This window comes from Ailuropoda melanoleuca, chromosome 1, assembly GCF_002007445.2.
Source record: "Ailuropoda melanoleuca isolate Jingjing chromosome 1, ASM200744v2, whole genome shotgun sequence".
Lineage (NCBI taxonomy): Eukaryota > Metazoa > Chordata > Mammalia > Carnivora > Ursidae > Ailuropoda > Ailuropoda melanoleuca.
Genome location: NC_048218.1, coordinates 100,235,204 through 100,258,648, shown reverse-complemented (window position 1 = coordinate 100,258,648; position 23,445 = coordinate 100,235,204). Strand labels below are relative to the sequence as shown.

Genomic DNA, 23,445 nt, shown 5'->3' with positions numbered 1-23,445 from the left:
GGTGACTAAACCTCAGATAGAAACTTGCTGTCACTGGCAGAGAAATCAGAGGATAAAGTTTAGTGACCATGCAGATGGAAATTGAGAGGAAAACTCCAGAAAGAAAAAGGTCACAGAGAATTCATCCATCCACCAGAAGGAAGACAGAGACTGAAGTCTGAGTTCTCAAATTAACTCCCTGTTAACAAACACAGAAAAGTCAGTGCTCTTTAGAGAAACATAACAGAATCCAGAGTCTTTACTACCTATGTATTGTTCACAATGTTCAGAATACAATTCAAAATCACTAGTTATGCAAACACACAAGAAAAATGGCACAAGAGAAAAGGCAATTGATGACAAAATGCTAGATTTAGGAGATAATGATTTTAAAGAAGCATTTATAACCAAGGCCTTAACAGAAAATATGATTTTGAACATATATAACAAAGAAAATCTCAGCAAAGAGAAAAGAACTGTGAAAAAATAACCAAATGGAAGTTCTAGAAGTGAAAAATACAATATCTGAAATTAAAATTCACTGGACAGGCTTATGAAAGATTGGAGATAACCAATGAAAGGATTAGTAAACTTGAAGACAGATCAACAAAAATTATCCAATTAGAAACCTGAGAGGAAAAAAGACTAGGAAAACATGAATAGAGCCTTGATGACCTGTGGGATAATATCAAAGGTCTAAAAAATTCATAATTTGTATTCCAGCAGGGGAGGAAAGTAAGAATGGGACAGGAAAAAATCTGAAAAAAATGGCCAAAATTTGTCCAACTTAGGTGAAATCATAAATTTATATATTCAAAAAAAGTATACAGGACCCCAAACAAGACAAATACAAAGAAAAGCATACACTATCAAACTGCTGGAAACCAAAGACAAAGAGAAAATCTGCAGAGCAGCCAGAGGTAAATACCACTTTACATTCAGGAGAACAATGATACAAATAGTCACTCATTTGTCATCGAAAACAATAGAGACCAAAAGAAAGTGAGACAATATTTTTAAAGTGCTCAAAGGAAGAAAACAAACAAAACTCTGTCACCTCAGAATTCTAAACCGAGTAAAGACATCCTATAAGAATGAAATGAAAACAGACATTTTCAGATAATCGAAAAGTAGGAAAATTCTTAACCAGGACATGTGTAATGAGATATAGCTAAAGGAAGATTTTCAGCCTTAAGGAAAATTATATCAGATGGAAACTAGGATCTTCAGGAAGAAATGAAGAGCACTAGAAATGTTAAACATGTAGGTAAATATAAAAGACTACCTTTATTCTCTTAATTTCTTTAAAATGAATATAATTTCCAAAGCAAAAATTATGACATGCTGTGTGATACAGTACTTATGACAACTATAGCAATATAGGAAAGGTAGATAAATAGAGTTATATGGACACAAGTTTCTTGTATTTTACACAAAATGGTATAATATTAACTCTAAGTAGTATATGAGACAAAATAAGCATCAAGTAATGCCCATTCTCTTTAGGCCCTGCAGCCGGGAACCCTTCTGACATAACTACCCTAACTCCAGGAACACACCAAGAAGAAGCCATGGCACCCACCCCAGTAGGCACTGTGTGCTGTGGAGACAGTGGGATGGAATGCTATGGAACATTGCCACCCTGCACTAAAAGAGCAGAGGGGGCACCCCTCCTCTTCCCCACATGGTGCTGCCAAGGCTATAAGGTAGATCTCAGTCAGACCATTCCAGCCCTACAATACTGAAGCAGGGGCCATCCCTGATGAGCACTGCGAATACTGACAAGTAGGGCCCTATCTACCATCCCCAGTTTGCACTAATGACAGCAAAGAGGCAGCACCCAAGTCTTCTCAACAAAAGCTGGGGTAGGATTACGGACAGAAGGGAGCTACAGAAAGGTTTCTTTAAGTCTGTGTATGAAACCCCTGGAACACCATCCAGCAGCCCATACATGCAACCCACTAGAAGCAACACAGTAACACTATGACAACTGTACTACAGTGTGGAAGAAATACCACTTAGGTTTTAAATTTGCCTCTGGGTTAAAAACAGGGCAGACCAGAATAGCGCTGCAATGACTTTAAAAATGAAACTTATATTTGAACCATAGTCCACAAAAGTGAACCAGGACATGGGTTCTGAATCAATACAGGTAACTGCCTGATTAAAGAGAAGATATAAATAGAAACCAGAGTTTCATATCAGCTTAGTGAGGGTCTTTTAAAAATAAAATCTCTAATTTGTAGATGAAAGTTAATAGCAATATTAAATTTACTGTACAACAACTCCACAGGTGAACTCCACAGGGGCAATGGCCACTTGGCATTTTTTTAAAGATGTGCAAAAAGTACTCATACAGGTAATTTGGTTTTGACTCAAAATGCTTATAGCATTTATATCTCAGGAAAGAGAATTATTCCTCAAGAAATATGTCATGTTCTATATCACCTTAACAGTAATTTCCATGTTTTAACATTTGTATGTATGTATGTATATATATCCATATGTGTGTGTGTGTGTATGTATGTATATTTAAATAGCTTCAGAAAGCAATATTTTTTTCCCAAAAGGCGAGAAGGCCAAATTAGATGATTAGAGAAGCAAATGGATTTTGCAAACAAAATAAAAGGATAAATCTAGTTTATTCTCCTCTTCAAAAATTATAAGAAACATTGTTCTTATTTGAAAATTTTAGAAAATGCAGATATGCAAAAAAAATTTTTTGAAATCACCTATCATTTTAAACTCCATAAGTAACCTTTGTTATGTATTATATTGTCAGACTATTTTTCCACTCATACATAGAGATATATAGATTTTTATACAAATTGGACCATCCTATGCACAAAATTTGTAACTATATTTTTCTTTTGGCTATATATCTTAAAAATCTTTTCATGGCATTATGAAAGTAGATTAGCATTTCTAATAACTACATACTAATCATTATAATAATTATATTCCATGAGTTAACATCCTAATGTTGGAGATTTAGATTGCTTTTCATTTGTTGAATCATAAATAACACTTCATGGAGCATCTTTATCCTATTATAGATTTCTAGAACCAGAGTAGTGAAAGTATATGTATATTTCTTGGGTTTTTGATATATAGTGTCAAATTGTTCTCCAAAAAGTTTGAAGAATCAATATACATATATATAGTTTTCTAGGAACAGTCCTTGTCTAATCAAATAATTCATAAAATCTAAAAAATAATTGTATGAAGGGACATATTATATGGTTAATAAAAATCTTGCAAAAAGAAAAAATGATCAGATAAAAGAATTCTAAATAATTTTTGTGAAAATACACAGGGAAAAATGAAACAAAAAAAATCCATTGAATTTCCATTGATAATCCAAAGACTATAAATGCTCAAATAGTATTTACAACTAGTTATTCTGAGTCCACAATTATCATATGGTTTCACTCATTTATGGATCATAAGAAATAGCAGGAAGATCGGTAGGAGAAGGAAGGGAAGAATGAGGGGGGGTAAACAGAAGGGGGAATGAGCCATGAGAGACTGTGGACTCTGGCAAACAAACTGAGGGCTTCAGAGGGGAAGGGGGTGGGGGACTGGGATAGGCCGGTGATGGGTATCAAGGAGGGCACATATTGCATGGTGCACTGGGTGTTATACGTAAATAATGAATCATGGAACACTACATCAAAAACTAAGAATATACTGTATGGTGACTAACATAACATAATAAAAAATTATTATTAAAAAAAAGAAAATTAGGAGACAATATCGTCACATACATTATTTATATACTATAAACATTTTCCAGGAAGCAAAATGATATAGATTGTTCCTGGAGACTAAATTCTTAAAATATCTAGTATTGAAATTTGGCCACAGAATATGCCCCTGGGTAAATGATGACTATTATTAATTATACAACATTAAGTTACAGATTATGAGAGAGAAAAAATATTGTATCTCCAAAGTAATTTTAAATGAGACAGATGCTAAGGAAGAATCAGAAGAATAAATTACATGAGTTTTTTTGAATACTTAATCTTTTAAATTAGACCACTCTTTTGGTATCACCTTCATTTCATTTGCTCTTTCATCTCTAAAATTAAAGCATGTTTTCTATAGTAGCACAAGCACTAACACTTTCAGAACTNAAAAAAAAAAATTTAAGGGGGTGCCTGGGTGGCACGGCGGTTAAGCGTCTGCCTTCGGCTCAGGGCGTGATCCCGGCGTTATGGGATCGAGCCCCACATCGGGCTCCTCTGCTATGAGCCTGCTTCTTCCTCTCCCACTCCCCCTGCTTGTGTTCCCTCTCTCGCTGGCTGTCTCTATCTCTGTTCAAATAAATAAATAAAATCTTTAAAAAAAAAAAAAAAAGAACTCAGAAGGAATAATCAAACATCTCACATGTTTTACTTAAGTGTTCCTTCAAGTGTGGTCTGAGGGCTACCTAATAAAGGTAACCAGGGAACTTCTTAAAAATACAACTCCCTGGACCCCATTCTACTGAGATTTTGATTCATCATGTTGCAAGTGGGGGCCCAAGAATATGTATTTTAGCAATACGCAGGTGATACTTCTGAACGCTGAAATTTAGGTAACTTGATTTATCATTGCAATGACTGCACAGGGATCTAATAAAATTCTATCACACAAAGCCAGTACAAATTATACCAAACCATAAGAAGGCACCATCCTTAGGCCAGTACCCAGACAGTAAGGTATTCAAATTGAAATCCAGGTAGTTATTCTTGACTCTTCCCACTTTTTACAGCAAGAGTCTCTCTCTTGAACCTGTCCACTTCCCATCCCAGCAGCTATTCCCTATTATTCCGGACATCACTTACTTTTACTACTGTAAAAGCCTCTAATAGCCATTCTGCCTACAGTCTACTGTCCCTCTAATCCATCCTCCCTGCTGACCTCAGAATACACTTCCCTAAAAATGCCAAATCTAATATGGTCACTATTTAAAATGGATCAGTGGCTCACTACTGCCTGAGGATAAAGTCCAAGCTACTTTTAATTTTTCTAACAGACTATAATTCCTTGTCTTCGTATGTTCTGTTCCCTCTCCTGTGCCACTGTTCCTTTGATACCAAAGCAGTATTTCCAATATTTGAATATTATCATGTCACTAGCCACCATCCATGGCTCTCTACTGATAACATAACATGCCAGTTTTCCAACTTCATTGTTCTAGCTGTTCAAAGGAAATCTTATATTGGATGCTCAAATAGTAAAACTGATTAATATAGAGCTTTTCTGGTTGCACCTGGACAGGATGACCAGGAGCTCAAGCCCCTCACCTCCTTTCTACCTTACAGCAACTCCAAAGAGTGCTTCATGGAAAATAATTTGATTTTCAAAAGCTAGACTCTTTTACATGACAAACACAGATCTGGTCCAAGAGTATCTTTTCTGTATTATCTCCTGGTACTACCCCATGCAAAATCTTACTGACACTGCATAAAAGGCACCATATTTGGATACCCAAAGGCTTCTTCTGACTGCAACTCTCATCCCCCAACTTGTCTCCTTGAAGAACTACTAACTCTTCAAGCTTCAGCTCTCCAATCAATATTCACAGGCAGAATTAAGCTCTTCCATACCTTCACAGTGCTTGCACAAAACAAACCTCCTGTATAACATTTATCACACTGTACTATAGTCTTATAGCCTGATTCTCTACTAGATTGTCAACAACTTGAGTGAAAATGTTTACACCTGTCTATCCCCAGTTTCTAAACTACTCTGATGAGCAGTATACATGTGATGTCTATTGAATAAAAGAAAATATATATAAATGCTAATCTCAAGTCCTTAAAAAACTATTATAATGTCTTCAGTCTATTCAGTCAAATAAGGTAAAAGAAGAGTCCTTTTAGAAGGTGTACTTTTCCAGAATAGTTAACATTCTAATAATAGGCTTGGGGTTTAATAAAGTAAATCTTTAATTCAGTTATTCAGATCAATTCAACACCCCGTATTTTTAAATTTTTAAATATTTTCATCAAAATGGCAAGTTCGAGATTCATCTATTTTTTTCAAAGATTTTATTTATTTATTTATTTGAGAGAGAGAGAGAGCATGAGCGGGGGGGGGGAGGGGTAGAGAGAGAGGGGGAAGCAGACTCCCCACCAAGCAGGGAGCCCCACATGGAATTCAATCCCAGGACCCTGGGATGATGACCTGAAACGAAGGCAGACGTTTAACCAACTGAGCCACCCAGGCTCCCTTATCTATTTATTTTAAAGAGAGAGAGCACACACAAGCAGGGGGAGAGGGGACAGGGAGAGGGAATCCTCAAGCAGACTCCACACTGAGCGTGGAGCCTGACATAGAGCTGGATCCCAGGACCCTGAGATCATGACCTGAGCCAAAACCAAGAGTCAGATACTCAACCAACTAAACCATCCAGGTACCCTAAAATGGCAATTTAAAATTATCATGCTTAAATCTATTTATTAGTGAATTATTGAGTATCTACTGTGTTACCTAGATAATAGAGAATCATTGAGCTATGGGATCTTATAAATTATCTAGGGAGTCAACAATAATATACATAAAATGAAAATGGAAAATATAAGAGCATAATACATTGTGAAAATGAGTACATATTCTATAGACTCAGAATCATTGCTGAAAAATTGGATGAAAAAGATTATCTGATATAACATCCTAATGTTATAACTAAAAAAAGACTTTATATGAGAAGTTAGAATAATAGATAAATACCCATGGAAGGTATCAGGAAGGGAAGTCAAACACAAGATGGGCCTTAAAGAATGGGGAGAATTCAATAAGTATAAGACAGTGATGAGAGCATTCCACGAAAGGAAAACATGAATGAGGATGTTAGTGAGGGTCAGAGAAGATTCGTGAAACTGATTTGAGCACAGACACAAATTAGGGAGTTGTGGGGAAAAGATGAATGGATTTTATGGAATCAGGGTTCAGAGAGCTTCTAAAACTAGGCAGAAGACCTCATATTTTGGGGCGCCTGGGTGGCACAGCGGTTAAGTGTCTGCCTTCGGCTCAGGGCGTGATCCCGGCGTTGTGGGATCGAGCCCCACATCAGGCTCTTCTGCTATGAGCCTGCTTCTTCCTCTCCCACTCCCCCTGCTTGTGTTCCCTCTCTCGCTGGCTGTCTCTATCTCTGTCAAATAAATAAATAAAATCTTTAAAAAAAAAAAAGAAGACCTCATATTTTATGTGATAGAAAACAAGTAACCAGAAAACTTATAAACCAGATCATTTATAAAGCTTTAATAATTCTAACTTAACGGTTTTATTTTGCATTCAAGGAAAATAAGCCACAGAACAATTATGTGATTTCCTCTTAGTTAGGAATAGTACAGAATAACCCCACTCATCACTCGGCTGCTTCTGGAACACTTTGATGAAGTAACTCATCATTCAAGTACAATGGGTGAATGCTGTTGAGCTTGGCTGTTTGTCTAGGTTTTAAACTTAATTTGTACAAGAAGGGTATACTCTCTTGTGAGGAAAAAGTCCCCCATGTATTCAAACATGAATCCTTGACAAAAACCCAATTCCTTTGGTTTTAAAATAATCGTTTTTAAAATTTACTATTAATTCCATGCCAAAAATATGCAACTAAAATTTCTATATGAAACATTGACAGTTTAAAAAAAAAGTTTAAAAACTGAACTCTCCATATTGATTGGGTATAAATTTTAATACTTTACTTCACCATCTTCTACAATCATGCTTAAATTAAGTATTTCCAGAAAGACAAATAATAGAGAACATACCCGTTCTTCAAATTCAACTTAAAGAGCTTATATGGTTCCATAAATCTGGAATTGATTGAACCAGTATATTCAGAAGACAGATCAGAAAGATGCAGTCAAACGCATGCATTGAAAATATTTTTTAAAGACTGAGAACCAGGTGTGTTGCACATAACCATATTTATGACAGCACATCTGTGATTGTTCACCATTATAACTTACCCCAGTTTTATCACACAAGCGTAAAGTATGAAACGATCCAACAGCAAATAACTCTCCATCTGGAGCCCAGGCAACTGAGGTAATAGGATGCTCGTGAGGTTGTGAATTGTACAAAGGGCGGCCATAACTATCCCATACCTAAAAAAGCAAATTTTTAGAAGTCTGTTATAACAAGTCACCACATTATTACAAAGAAGCTTGACCTAACAGTAAAGCATTGATTAAAGATTTAGAAATCATCACTTTATAATAGTACTAATAAAATGTCTTTACTATCACATAAGGGGGGGAAAGCTGTATTCTTTAAAACCTAAATATCTCAAAAAAATTTTATAACATGGTGATAACTTTCCAATTTCACTAAATCACTGATTAATCATATAGCCTACACATTTTGAGTCTATCATTTTGCTCTATCAAACTTTCCCTAAAAGCATTTATTTCAATTAAATTTCCTCTAACTCCAGTTACATTAAAATCTTATTTTTAGTATAAATTATTTTGGTCTGAAACTGAACAATGTTTAACAAACCAGCAAGATTGATTTTTAAAATTTCACGAGTTGATTTAAATAACTAGTAAACCTAGGAGTTTTATTTATGTTGCTACTCATTAAATCAAATTCTATGGGTCAGTGAGATAGGTCAATGAGAAAGTCAACACTTAAAAGTACCACTTAAAATTATAAAATAACAACGTGCCAAATTATTAGAGTTAAAAGACATAGCTAAAGTGAAGGACTAAAAGAATATTCTAATTTGCTAAATACTTTTCACCTAAACTTAATTCCTTCAACAAGGTGATAAATGAAAAACATCACATACCTTATACTTACAGTCCTCACCGGCAGACAAAATCAGGTCGTTGACAGAGTTCCAATCTACTTTTAGAATAATGCCATCATGAGCTTTCCACTATGAGAAAAAAATTAGATATTAATTAAAACTTCAAGAACACTAAAAAGTTTGTTTGTTTTTTTAAAAAAAGACATTTTGCCTTTCTAATGATTTTCTTGTCCTGTCTTCGGAGATTCCTATCTTCCTTTGATAGCTGTTATGCATAACCTTATTTGCTTCTTTCATTTCTAATTTAAAGTAATGAAAACACTTAGCATTATGACATCCACTATATAGCTTACCTCCTTATAAATCTCAATTGCCTGGACTCCAGATGGAAAATCTCTTGCTATTCAACTATTCCAAGCTTGACCTGTGTGTGATAACACTGGACGGAATCCAAATCTTGCTCTCTTTTATACAGTTGCTTCACTTAAAGATAATGCCTTCATTCTTATTTACTAATTCTTTTCTTTTTTTAAAACTTTTATTACATGACCATCTTCTTTAGTACTCTGTTCATTCCCTTCTGCATTTTTTCCTAAGCCTCATTCTCTTTACCTTCATGTCTCTAGTCACTGAACTATTTAAGAAACCTCTGCATATAACCTCTGTTACCATATAACAAAAGGATGTTTTCCACAGATACGTATATATTCTATACATAATATAGAATGCATACATGTATGTCAACCAGAAATTGATCATCTAGAAAGTAAGCATGGATCCCTTCTTGCTCTTAAATACAACCAATTCATGTGTCCATTTAGCACATGAATTTTACCATGTTTAGGCAAAATAACATAACTGAAAAAGAATTAATTTTCCTTGAAGACCATAGGTACATTTTAATGTCTGAGCCAATTAATTTCACATCAAAGAGTAACTGATGTTAAGGGCTCTATTTCTATAGACCATTCCCAACCTATTGTTCCTTCTTTTTTTTTCTTTCAAGATTTTATTTAAATTCAAGTTAGCTAACATCTAGTATGGTATTAGCACAGGAGTAGAGTTTAGTGATTCATCAGTTGCATGTAACACCCAGCACTCATTACATCAAGTGCCCTCCTTAATACCCATCACCCAATTGCCCCATCTTTCCACCCACTTCCCCTCCAGCAACCCCCAGTTTGTTCCCTATAGTTAAGAGTCTCTCACAGTTTACCTCCTTCTCTGGTTTTATCTTATTTTTCCTTCCCTTCTCCTATGTTCATCTAGTTTGTTTCTTAAATTCCACATAAGAATGAAATCATATGGTATTTCTCTTTCTCTGACTTTTTCACTTAGCATAATACCCTCTAGCTCCATCCAGGTCATTGCAAATGGCAAGATTTCACTCTTTTCAACGGTAATATTCCAGTGTGCACACACGCGTGTGTGTGTACACACACCTTTTTAAAAAATTTTTTATTATGTTATGTTAGTGACCATACAGTACATCCTTAGTTTTTGATGTAGTGTTCCATGATTCATTATTTGCATATAATACCTCCATGCAATACGTACCCTCTTTAATACCCATCACTGGGGTAGCCCATCCCCCCACCCCCCTCCCCTCTGAAACCCTCAGTTTGTTTCCCAGGGTCCATAGTCTCTCGTGGTTCATTCCCTTCTGTTTATCTCCCCCTTCATTTTCCCCTTCCTTTTCCTACCAATCTCCCTGCTATTCCATATGTTCCACAAAGGAGTGAAACCATATAATTGTCTTTCTCTGCTTGACTTATATCACTTAGCATAATTTCCTCCAGTCCCGTCCATGTTGCTTGCAAATGTTGGGTAATCGTTCTTTCTGATGGCTGAGCAATATTCCATTGTCTATATGGACCACATCTTCTTTATCCACTCGTCTGTTGAAGGGCACCTTGGCTCCTTCCACAGTTTAGCTATTGTACACACGTGTTCTTTATCCATTCATCAGTCAGTGGACATTTGGGCTCTTTCCATATTTTGGCTATTTTGGACATTGCTGCTATAAACATTGGGGTTCATGTGCCCCTTTGAATCACTATGTTTGTATCCTTTGGATAAATACCTAGTACGGCAATTGCTGGGATGTAGAGTAGTTGTATTTTTAATTTTTTTAGGAATCTCCATACTGTTTTCTAGAGTAGCTGCATCAGTCCGCATCCCCACCAACAGTGTAAGGAGGGGTCCCCTTTCTCCACATCCTCACCAACATCCGTTGTTTCCTGGGTTGTTTATTTTAGCCATTCTGATCACTGTGAGGTGGTATCTCATTGTGGTTTTGATTTGTATTTCCCTGATGCCAAGTGATGTTGAACATCTTTTCATGTGTCTGTTGGCCATTTGAATGTCTTCTTTGGAGAAATGTCTGTTCATGTCTTCTGCCCATTTCTTGATTGGATTATTTGTTCTTTGGGTGTTGAGTTTGATAAATTCTTTATAGATTTTGGATACTAGCCCTTTATCTGATATGTCATTTGCAGTATCTTCTCCCAGTCTGTTGGTTATATTTTGGTTTTGTCGACTGTTTCCTTTGCTGTGCAAAAGCTTTTTGTATTGACGAAGTCCCAACAGTTCATTTTTGCTTTTGTTTCCCTTGCTTCCAGGAACATGTCTAGTAAGTAGTTGCTGCGGTGGAAGTCAAAGAGGGTGTTGCCCATATTCTCCTCTAGGATTTTGATAGATTCTTGCCTCACATTTAGGTCTTTCATCCATTTTGAATTGATCTTTGTGTATGATGTGAGAAAGTTGTCCAGTTTCATTCTTCTGCATGTTGCTGTCCAATTTTCCCAAAACCATTTGTTAAAGAGACTGTCTTTTTTCCACTGGATAGTTTTTCCTGCATTGTTGAAGATTAGTTGACCATAGAGTTGAGAGTCCATTTCTGGGTTCTCTCTTCTGTTCCATTGATCTATGTGTCTGTTTTTGTGCCAGTACTATTTTGTAGTCTTGATGACTACAGCTTTGTAATACAGCTTGAAGTCTGGGATTGTGATGCCTCAAGTTTGGTTTTCTTTTTCAACATTATTTTGGCTATTCAGGGTCTTTTGTGGTTCCCTACAAATTTTTGAATTGTTTGTTCTAGCTCTGTGAAAAATGCTGGTGTTATTTTGATAGGGATTTTACTGAATGTGTAGATTGCTTTGAGTAGTATAGACATTTTAACAATATTTGTTCTTCCAGTCAATGAGCATGGAATGTTTTTCTATTTCTTGTGTCTTATTCAATTTCTCTCGTAAGTGTTCCATAGTTTTCAGAGTACAGATCTTTTGCCTCTTTGGTCAGGTTTACTCCTAGGTATCTTATGGTTTTTGGTGCAATTGTAAATGGGATTTATTCCTTGATTTCTCTTTCTGCTGCTTCATTATTGGTATATAGAAATGCAACAAACTTCTGTGCATTGATTTTTATATCCTGAGACTTTGTGGAATTCCTGTATCAGTTCTAACAATTTTTTGGTGGAGTCTTCGGGTTTTCTACATGGAGTATCATGTCGTCTGTGAAGAGTGAAAGTTTGACTTCTTCGTTGCGATTTGGATGCCTTTTATTTCTTTTTGTTGTTTGATTACTGAGACTAGGACTTCCAGTACTATGTTGAACTACAGTCAATCCTTTTGTTCTTAATGTACACAGAGTAAAATATTAAATTAGGGTCAAATAAGATCCAAGAATAAGCAATAATTCATAGCTTGCTTTATTCAAGATATATAAAAATATGTACTCTCAAAAACAAATGTTTTGATAATACACTTTAAAAAGCATTAATTCACAGAATTTACTGCCAAATTAATACAATGTCCTGAAATAAACTGCAAGGATAAAAATAACAATACATAGACACAGATATGAGTATATATAGATACACATACACAGAGATTCTCAAGAGTTTCATTTTTTTTTTAAGATTTTATTTATTTATTTGACAGAGAGAGACAGCGAGAGAAGGAACACAAGCAAGGGGAATGGGAGAGGGAGAAGCAGGCTCCCCGCCAAGCAGGGAGCCCGATGTGGGGCTTGATCCCAGGACCCTGGGATCATGACCTGAGCCGAAGGCAGTTGCTTAACAACTGAGCCACCCAGGCGCCCCAAGAGTTTCATTTCAAAGCTACAAAAATAAATTTTTGCATATTCAAAAGTTAGGAACAAAATATGATTTAAACTTTCTGCATACTATGATTTAGGATTATCAGTTTATATATTACACATATTTATATACTACACATAAGGCATAGACGATGTTAATTTCTCAATTAACTGGGCATTTTGTGAAATTCCTTTGAACAACAAGAGGGCAAGAACTATGTTCTGTTTCACTCTGAGTTATCTCACATGTGGCATAGTATCTGGCATATAGTATGTATGCACTACATTTTCACTGAATGAATAAATAAACAAAAGTCTCCTCACTATAAAACCAAGTTCTGGGTCTCTAGAAAAGTCCCTAGAGCTTTTGAGGGAAATCAGGTATATACTTTTGAACTGTACTCTACAAGCAAGGATTGTGTCTCCTTTTGTGCACAATTCAAATTTGAATATGTTTTTATGCCCAAGGAAAACTGCCGCAGCTTTAGTTTACCAAAAAGAAGAAAAAAAATTGCATTAAGTTACTAATTATACTTTAACTCCTCTTCCACTCTAGCTGAATTTTGGCAATGAATACTTTTCTTTCCCTCCACTATGTGCTGGCCCAAAGATTCTACTAAACCACTGAACTATAATTTACCAATGGTAACATATAGTATCTTTCTGAGTTTCATTTATATAAGCCTAATTACAGGTATCTTGATAAATCATGTAACTATAAACCAAAAGATTCGGCTTGCCTATTTTTGCTGTATAATTTTAAAGCAGATTTTTGGAGTTTAAGTAGTATGGAAGGACTTTGACTAAAGGCAGGCAGAACTAGTCCTCTTTTGCAGCTTCCTCCATTTGCCCAAATTCTTTACCTTAGCTGCTTAAGAGCAAGCAAGGACTTATATCTTCTTTTTTTTTTTTTTAATGATTTTTTATTATGTTAGTCACCCTACAGTACATCCCCGGATTCCGATGTAAAGTTCGATGCTTCATTAGTTGTGTATAACACCCAGCGCACCATGCAATACGTGCCCTCCTCACTACCCATCACCGGTCTATCCCAATCCCCCACCCCCCTCCCCTCTGAGGCCCTCAGTTTGTTTCTCATAGTCCATAGTCTCTCATGTTTCATTCCCCCTTCTGATTACCCCCCCTTTCTTTATCCCTTTCTTCCCCTACCGATCATCCTAGTTCTTATGTTCCCATAGATGAGAGAAATCATATGATAATTGTCTTTCTCTGCTTGACTTATTTCACTTAGCATTATCTCCTCCAGTGCCGAAGGACTTGTATCTTCTATTTCTTGTTTGTACCATAGTTCTTAGCAGAGTGTTCTACATGCAGTAAAAACCAAAATTCATGATGACTTTATTAAATATATATAGTTAAATCTACATTGAAGTTAAAATTATAGAAACTCAATGTCATTTCTGTTTCCTTACTTCCCAAAATCTATACCTACTCAACTGTTAAATCTGATGCTTCTTCTTAAAACACTTTTATACCCATTGTAGCTGCTCAATCTCCAGCACCAAATCCCTTACTCAGGATCCAGTCTTTCTACATCCTTTCTCCAGCCTCCTTGGCTCTAACTTATTAGGGGCTGACTAAAAGGTAGAGATGACATAATAACTCACACAGTTAACATCTATAGTAACAACTACTCTATATTGAGTGCTTACTGTATGCACTCAATGTGCTTATTGTATAGACTGTCATATGCACTTTGCAATTTAATTCATTTAATCCTCACAACAGTCCTATAAGTAGGTATTAGCATCACAACTAAGAGTTGAGAAAGCTGAGAATCAAAGATATTTTTTAACTTGCCTAAAGTTACATTTAGGTAAATAAGTGAACATCTGAAATCAGGTGACTAAGTCTGAAGCCTGTATTTTTATTATCCACACTACACTGCGTCATTATCAAAACATGAAGAAAATGATTCTGCCTTTTAACACTGAAATCAAACATCAAAATATGAATATACGCCTAAAGGATTTCCATTAATTTGTCCTACTCTGACCTGTCTTAACTGCCACCATTGTTTTGTTTCTATATATTTTGTAAAATTATAAACACCTAACTTGTTCTAAACACTTACTGACCAGCCCTCCACTCTAAAAATACTAAAAGAATGCTAAGGTTTTAGAGAAAGCTTAAGTGTATTGAATAAATGATGTTCAAGAGGAGGAGGATGCTAGTTATAATGATAAGAAACACAGTCTAAACAAGCTTTTAAAGTTTTATGATTTTGTCCTGTTTCATCTCAAATCTATACATGTGAGGCTGACTCTGCTAAATTTAAAGATGCCTATCGTGCCAAATCATGTGACAATTCAGTAACTCAAAACACATTTATGATTCACTGGTATAATGTATGTTGGAATAAGGAGGAAGTGAGCCTTGTTAGAAACATAACCAGATATCCCCTATTCTGTAATAAAGGCTAATAAAAACACACACTTAAAAGCCTCAAACAGAAAGACCACCCAGAAGAAAGGGACTCCTAAGAAAGTGACCTCTCACTTAGCAGTCCAACAGATCCTGATAACAGTTTGCAAATGCCTGAGAAGTACCTGTAAAACTTTAGCATTTGGTTGAAGAGGTTTAATGATCAGCTGCTTGCCTGCTGTGTAAAGAACCTTTTCTGAATCAGGGCCCCAGGCTACTGAATATACTGGTGTTCCTGTAAAAAGGAAAAGGGGAAAAAAAAAAAGAGATTTTCATTATTATGCCTTATAATAAGAGAGATAGTTAAGAGGATCAAAAAAGCAATGTGGGGTGTCATTTCATTTCCTTCTTATTCAATGGCCCTTTCAAATTGGAGCATAACTTGATATTGAAACAGACTGAGTTAATATTGACCATTGAAATCTACTGTAAGCAACTGAAAAACTGTTTTTAACTAATTTTGATCTTGCTGAAAAAGTATGATGGGAGTTTTTAGGAATTCAATATAGTGCGCTATTGAAATATAGAACATAAAATAAATATACTTCATTATTTTAAGATATAAAGTATCATGACATCAATGCTTAAACTGATTCAATACATAAGTTGACTTAAATTTCCATACAACAATACACATGGTGTATTTACCTTATTGATTAATTCCCATTCCTGAGGCTACTATAGGAAAGAGACCTACCACTCAGCTGCTGCTTAAGCAGTTCTCTAATGGACAGAAATCACCCTGCCCCAAAATGATCTATCTCTCCTATCTATGTATTTACAAATGGCAAATTAAATATCAGATTAGGGAAAGTCTTTTTATCTATCAAGTGTGGCTTTGGCCTGAAAGTTAGGCTAAGAAGAGTTCAGATATCCCATAACCAGGATGAAGTTGACTTACACTTTCAGGGGAAAAGTACATGTTTGACTTACATACCATTCTTTAAATTTCATAATGTTTTCAATTTCTTAGGTTAGGAATTTAGAGAAGGTATTTTTTAACTCAATGACTTTCTACATTATTTAATATCTTCTAGAAGGCTGTACTTTATTTGAACTGAGTTTTTAAAAAATGAATATCATACCTATAGAAAGCATTAAATAATCTGTATTCCACTGTCTGACCCAGTTGCCATCCATTAGGAAAGTCAATCAAGTATACAATTAATCTATGAAATATTAATCCATTTATATTTCTAAAGCCACTTTCAAAAATTGTCTAGAACTCCTAAGTCAGACTACTGTAGCAGTTGACCTTCTGTGAATGAATAAGAGATTCTTAGTAAAATGAAATCTGAATCTGAGGATTTATGTATATGTAATCAATAAGATTTAATTGTTCATTTAAATGTAAAACCCAACTGATGCTAATCAACAGGGAGTAAATTTCAGTAAGATAAAGGCCTGTGTTCAAGTGGCACCCTACTTCTTTCATGCCATTTTCTTCCCAATCAGAATATAATTCAGTTGTGAGCAAGTCTCAGTGGCTTAAAGGATTTAGAAAGTCTATTTTACAACAGACCTAGTGCAAAATAACCCTGAAGCATGCCTTTCATGATTCAGGTTAGAGATTATACTGGGTCTAAATATATTATTCAGTCAACGACATCTGGGGTTATTCTGCATCAGAGGAACCCCCAATGGCCAACCTCATTCAGAAGGCACTTCTTCTGTACTTGGTAAGTACATTCTCTTGGAATATTCTCAGGAAGTAGCCAGCAGCTGACCTGGATTTCACAAGTAAATCGCCAAATAGAATTCAACTCTAATAAACTCCCCAGAAAATGTAAATAAAAATTTCAGATATTTCAAATGTGGTTCTTGATGAGTACTGGAAGGGAACAGAAGCTGAATGCTTATTGGATAGGGTGGTAGAGTTATATATAGGTAGCTTCTTCATTTCCGTTATTATAGTTGTAATTATTGTGCAAAAAAGTAAATTAATATATTTTAATTAAAGACTATCAAATCATCATGAATACAATCAGTAAAATTACACTTTCCTGGGGTGTACACTAAACGATGACAGACATCTACCCCCAAGGAAATAATTCAGTAAATACAACTCCCATTGAGTTATACAGGATGTGACTCTAGCCCTTTAGTTGTGGTAAAAGGCACAGTTGGGGTATAGGATGAGGAGCCAGGGATGCTTTTGTCCTCTTTAACATTGAATTTGTGGCCTCATTAAGTCAGCTATGTCACCGTTTCCTTGCTTCTAAACCTTATAAATCTTCAGAATACTTATCTTCCCTGTTGGGACTTGGGAGTTTATTCATTTCCTGATTATAAAATATTTTTTAAACAATAATAATGTTTAAAAAACAGATATAAGAAATTTGAGTATAAAACAAAATAAGATTACAGAGGAAAAGTTAAGCAATTCCTTTGCTATAACATGTGGCTTTTAACCACATTTGTTTAATTAAAAAACAAATATGGGGTGTGAGAGATAAGATTAATAGCTAAATCTCATTAGTTCAATCTTCCTAACCACTAATCTTTAAAATGGATATAACATCAAGAACAAAGAGCAGTTTTCATTATATTCATCTCTCATATTTATAATAAAATGTTAAGTGTGAAACTACTGTATATATGAATGTTTTCTTTTCCAAAAGGAGATATACTATACAACTTCCAATTTGGGTAGTTCTGATGAACATCATTATTGAAAGTGGAAAAATTAGCTTCAAAAAGAAAATAAGGACTTTTATTATGATGAAATCCATCCCACTTGCATTTCAAACAAAACTGTAATATTTAAAATTTTTTTTCTAAAAACATGCTTATTAAAGCATTGAATTACTCTCAGTGCTACACTTTGCGAAGTCAGTACGAAAATAACAACTACAGCCTTCAGGTTAAATAAGTTTTCAACAAAAAAGTTTAGCAAATTATGTAATGTTATTAATTCCAACAATAACCAAAAAAATGGACAAAAAACAGGAGTTTCATAATAACTAATTTCTTGTTTTTTATATTGGGAATTTTTATTTATGTTCCATTTCAGTTAAGACACTCAAAAATATCTTGTTTTTCTGACTTTGTACACTAAGATCATGTGACCTTTTTGACATTTTTTAAGAAACCACATGCACCTGGGGTTGTGTTAAATGTCAGACCCTTATCTCTCTGTAAAACAAATTATCTAAATTCTTTCAACCTGTTGAAGGCATTTTAAACCACAGAAGAGGAGACAAAAATGTATCTCGATTGTTTTAAGGAAGTACATGGTCAAATATACCATGTTTTTCACACTCATACTAAAAAGTAGCCCCTAAAAATGTTTTTGCATGTTTTTAAGAATGCTTTTGAAACAAACTCTTCACTATTACAATGAAGTATTAGCTATCTTTGCCTTGAATGCAATATAGGTCTGCACTGGGTGAATATAGTAAAGTACTTAGAGCAGAGTCTGATACTATATAAGCACCTATATATTACCTACTACTACTAGAAATTACTTTGTAATGCAATAAGCAACCAGTTGTTTATTGTGTTGTTCATGATAGTAGGAACTCAATTTTTTTTGGTTGCCAAATCATCAAGAATTAAAAAGCCAAGAACTATTTCCCTTTCATTCTATTTGTAGGGACATATATTAACAGTAAGCAATCAAGCAGGATTTGTTCCCAAAAAAAAAAAAAAAAAGCAACTTTTCGGTTATATATGTCACTGGGTTAGTAAAGAGAAAAAGCTTAAATGAATGCATTTGTATCTTTAGTTTCTATCCTAGCCATTTCTCTCTTGGGGATCGCAACCTCCCCTATTGCTTCACCTTTTACCTTTCTTTTTTTTTTTTTTTTTAAGAAATTAGGGATTTTTGGTTTTTGTTTTTTTGAAGATTTTATTTATTTATTTGACAGAGAGAGAGACAGCCAGAGAGAGAGGGCACACAAGCAGGGGGAGTGGGAGAGGAAGAAGCAGGCTCCCAGTGGAGGAGCCTGATGTGGGGCTCGATCCCAAGACTCCGGGATCATGCCCTGAGCTGAAGGCAGATGCTTAACGACTGAGCCACCCAGGCACCCCTCACCTTTTACCTTTCTATAACTGATTCTCACATTAATATTTCAGCCTTTACCTCTGAGCCCTAACACGGTATTTCCACTTTCACCAAAGACTTCAAACTCTACACATTCAAAACTATCATCCCTCTACACATATCCCCTCGTTTATTCTTCTCTCTGAATTCTTTACCTCTTACAGGATATCATTCCTGTCAGCCACTAAGAACTATTCAGTTTTTTTCAACCATCATCACTGTCTCTGTTCAAGCCTCAATGCATACTAGCATAGAACATTCCAATAATCTCCTTACTGGTCACCCCCATTTTTTTCATTTTTTTGTTATTATTATTTTTAATTTTTTTGAGTGTAGCTGACACACAATGTTACATTAGTTTCAGGGGTACAACACAGTAATTCAATTTCTCTATACTTTATGCTATGTTCACCACAAGTGTAGCTGCCATCTGCCATCATACAACACTATTACAATATCATTGACTATATTCCTTATGCTGTGCTTTGTATTCCTGTGACTTATTCATTCCATAACTGGAAGCCTATATTTCCCACTCCCCTTAAACCATTTTACCCATTCCTGTACCCCCTTCCCTCTAGCAACCATCAGTTTGTTCTGTATAGGTCAGATTCTGCTTTTTGTTAATTCATTTGTTTTGTTTTCAGATTCCACATATGAGTGAAATCATATGGTATCTGTCTTTCTCTGTCTGACCTACTTCACTTAACATGATACCCTCAGGCTCCATCCACGTTGTCTCAAGTGAGATAATCTCATCCTTTTTATGGCTGCATAATATTCCATTGTACATATATACCACATTTTCTTTATCCATTCATCTATCGATGGACGCTTAGGTTCCTTCTATATCTTGACTATTGTAAATAATGCTGCAGTAAACATGTATATACCTTTCTGAATTAGTGTTCTCATTTTCTTTGGGTAAATACCCAGCAGTAGAATTACTGAATCATATGGTATTTCAGTTTTTAAGAGGAACCTCCATACTATTTTCCACACTGGCTATACTAACTTATAGTCCCACCATCAGTGCATGAGGATTCCCTGTTCTCCACATCTTCACCAACACTTGTTTTTTGTCATTTTTATTTTAGCCATTCTGACAGGTTTAAGATGATATCCCACTGTGGTTTTAAATTGCATTTCCCTGATGGTCTGTGATGTTGAGATCTTTTCATGTGTCTGGTGCTGGCCGCCCCATGTAATCTCTATTTCTTCTAATTTATCCTACATATTACTGCTAAGTTTATGTTCCTAAGAGATAGTCTTTATCTCTTATTATTCTGCTTATTTGTTTAAGGTTTGGTATGCTCATAGAATAAAATCAAAACCACTTCCTTTAGTATACAACACCATCAATGTCTTGGTCCCTCTGGATATACAGCCTCATACAGCCTACCCTCTGGCCCAAGGGTCTGATTTCCATGCCTTATGCTGTACTGCCTCTATGCCTTTGATCACCTAACTTCCTCCACAGCTCCACTCCATTGCCAACAAGTCCATTTCCTTCCCTGATTTCTTTATCCTTCAAAGCTCAATCAAAAGATAGTCCAAGAGCACCTGGGTGGCTCAGTCAGTTGAGCATCTGACTCTTGGTTTTGGCCCAGGTCATGATCTCAGGGTTGTGAGATCAAGCCCCACATCAGGCTCTGCACTGGGCATAGAATTTGCTTAAGATTCATTCTCTACGTCTCCCTCTGCCCTTCCCTGCAACCCCCCCTAAAATAAAAAAAAATAATAATAATAAGACATTCCGATAGTTGCCGGGAAGACTCTCTGATACTTTTCCCCCCCAAAGCGATAATCTCTGCTTTCCTGTCCTCTCACAGCACTTTATAATAACAAAAACATCCTGGATATGTTAGAGTTATTTATATTTCCAGTTCACCTCCTTTACTAAATTCATCATAAACAGGTTGCATTTTTGTCATTCCATTTTTCCGTTTGAATATAATGTGGGGGAAATGTCCTCAGAGGTTTACTCTACTCCAGAGTATTACTCTACTTCGATTTTAGTCTGTCATTAAAATATACAATGTAACACAATTTAGCCTATAATTAAAATACACAATGCTTAATTATAATTATCCCTGGCCCATACACTATTTTTCTCTAATAAGGAAAAACAACTCCTCATAGGTACCAGTGAGAATTGTTTTTAAACTAAGTCAAATTAAAAAAAAAAAAAAGCCAACTTGGAATTAATGCTTTTTCTGTATTAGAGGAGAAAGTGATGGCCATGAATTTTTCTATCTATATATCTGTTTCCAAACATTAAGAAATGAATTAAGGGAGTGCCGGTGTGGCTCAGTCGGTTAAGTGTCCAACTCTTGGTTTCAGCTCAGGTCATGATCTCATGGGTTGTGAGACTGAGTCCTATGACAGGCTCCATGCCCAGTGGAGAGTCTGCTTGAAGATTCTCTCCCTCTGCCCCTCCCCCTACTCATGTGAACGTGCTCGCTCTCTCTCTCTCTCTCTAAAATAAATACATACATCTTTAAAAATAAATAAATGAATAAAATATGTATTTCTAAAAAAAGGAAATGAATTCAGGAATTTTTCTATTCATCAAAAATAAATGTAATTAATATAAACATGTAGTAAAAATCACAAGGATGCTTTCAACATTGTTTACTGAATTCCAAGTTTTACAATAATTCAGGCTTATGTTATTTCATTTTTGTGCCAAAACTTACAGTTTTTCCCCTAAAAGATGCAGAGTCCCTTACCCTGCCTATTGTGGCCTCTTTGAGCCTTTAGCATCCAGCTCTCAGTAGTTCATAATCACCCTCAAAAGTTGTAGTCTCGAATAAATCAAATAAACCTTATAAATAAGCAGAGATTTTTCCTTCAGGGTTAATAGCATTATAACTTAATTTTTCCAATGATTTTTCCTAGAGATAAAACAGGAAAAGTCTATGCCTTATTAGGAAAGTGTGGGTGGCACAAACAATCAAAAACCTAAAAATCAGATGCATAGTTCTATGGTAAATCTGTAATTCTTAATCTAAAGATATCTGATTACCTTGAAATACCAATAGGTTAACTAAAATAAAATCTATATAATTTTGCTCATTAATCTCATACTTAATATAAACCCTGAGAAAGGAAAATAAATAAGATTCAAATGAGATAAAAATGATCAGCCCTTTCACAGTTATTTGATGTTAAGAAAATTACAGCTATTTGGAATGTCAATGGAAAATATGATTACATGATGTGATGAAGACATAATAAAATTACCTATACCATATGACCAATCAATATTTTAGCTTTCTAAGAGAACTTATTTACCTATCTATTTAGAAGGAAGGAAAAAAAAAACAGAGTACCACCCATACCTCTCTAAAATAAACATACACAAATACTAACTCAAAATGGATTGTAGACAAAAATGTTATCACTGAAACTACAAAACTCTTAGAAGAAAATATAGGTCTAAATCTTCATGACTTTGGATTAGGCAATGGTTTCTTAGATATGACACCAAAAGCGAAGCAATCAGAGAAAAAAAATGTATAAACTGATTTCATCAATATTTTTGTGCTTCAAACATTAACCTCAGGAGATAACCACTACCAGGTATTTATGATTACCTAGATAAACACTACCTAGTATTTATGGATACCTTTTCTAAAATTTGGTTAATGTGTAGCTAAAGAAATGTAACTATTTTAACACCATCCTAAGAGTAAACATGACTTAAAAAATGAAATCTGGGGACACCTGGGTGGCTCAGCCAGTTAAACGTCTGCCTTCAGCTCAGGTCATGATCCCAGGGTCCTGGGATCAAGCCCCTTATCAGGCTCCCTGCTCCCTCTTTCTCTGCCTGCTGTTCCCCCTACTTGTGTTCTCTCACTCTCTCTTAAACTAAATAAATAAAATCTTTAAAAAAAATTTCTTAAAAATGAAATCTGGAAATTTTTGCAAGTCAGTTACCAGAGATGCTTCACAATATAACTTTATCATATAATTCTCAAGAATAGTCTGCTACCGGGGCGCCTAGGTCGCTCAGTCGTTAAGAGTCTGCCTTCAGCTCAGGGCGTGATCCCAGGGTTCTGGGATTGAGCCCCAGATCGGGTTCCCTACTCCACTGGGAAGCCTGCTTCTTCCTCTCCCACTCCCC

At 35.3% G+C, this 23,445-nt stretch overlaps 1 protein-coding gene across 9 annotated transcripts in view; it reads right to left on the bottom strand.

Annotated features, from left to right (window-relative positions):
* The window catches only part of IFT80 (intraflagellar transport 80), a 123,146-nt gene that overhangs the window by 70,961 nt on the left and 28,740 nt on the right, over positions 1-23,445 (bottom strand). For all 9 annotated transcript variants that reach the window (XM_034663717.1, XM_034663725.1, XM_034663704.1 and 6 more), the window contains 3 exons: positions 15,397-15,506; positions 8,768-8,857; positions 7,944-8,081 (listed from right to left, as the gene is read on the bottom strand). In XM_034663717.1, the coding sequence (XP_034519608.1) occupies positions 7,944-8,081; positions 8,768-8,857; positions 15,397-15,506 (338 nt within the window). The remainder of the gene's footprint in view (positions 1-7,943; positions 8,082-8,767; positions 8,858-15,396; positions 15,507-23,445) is intronic.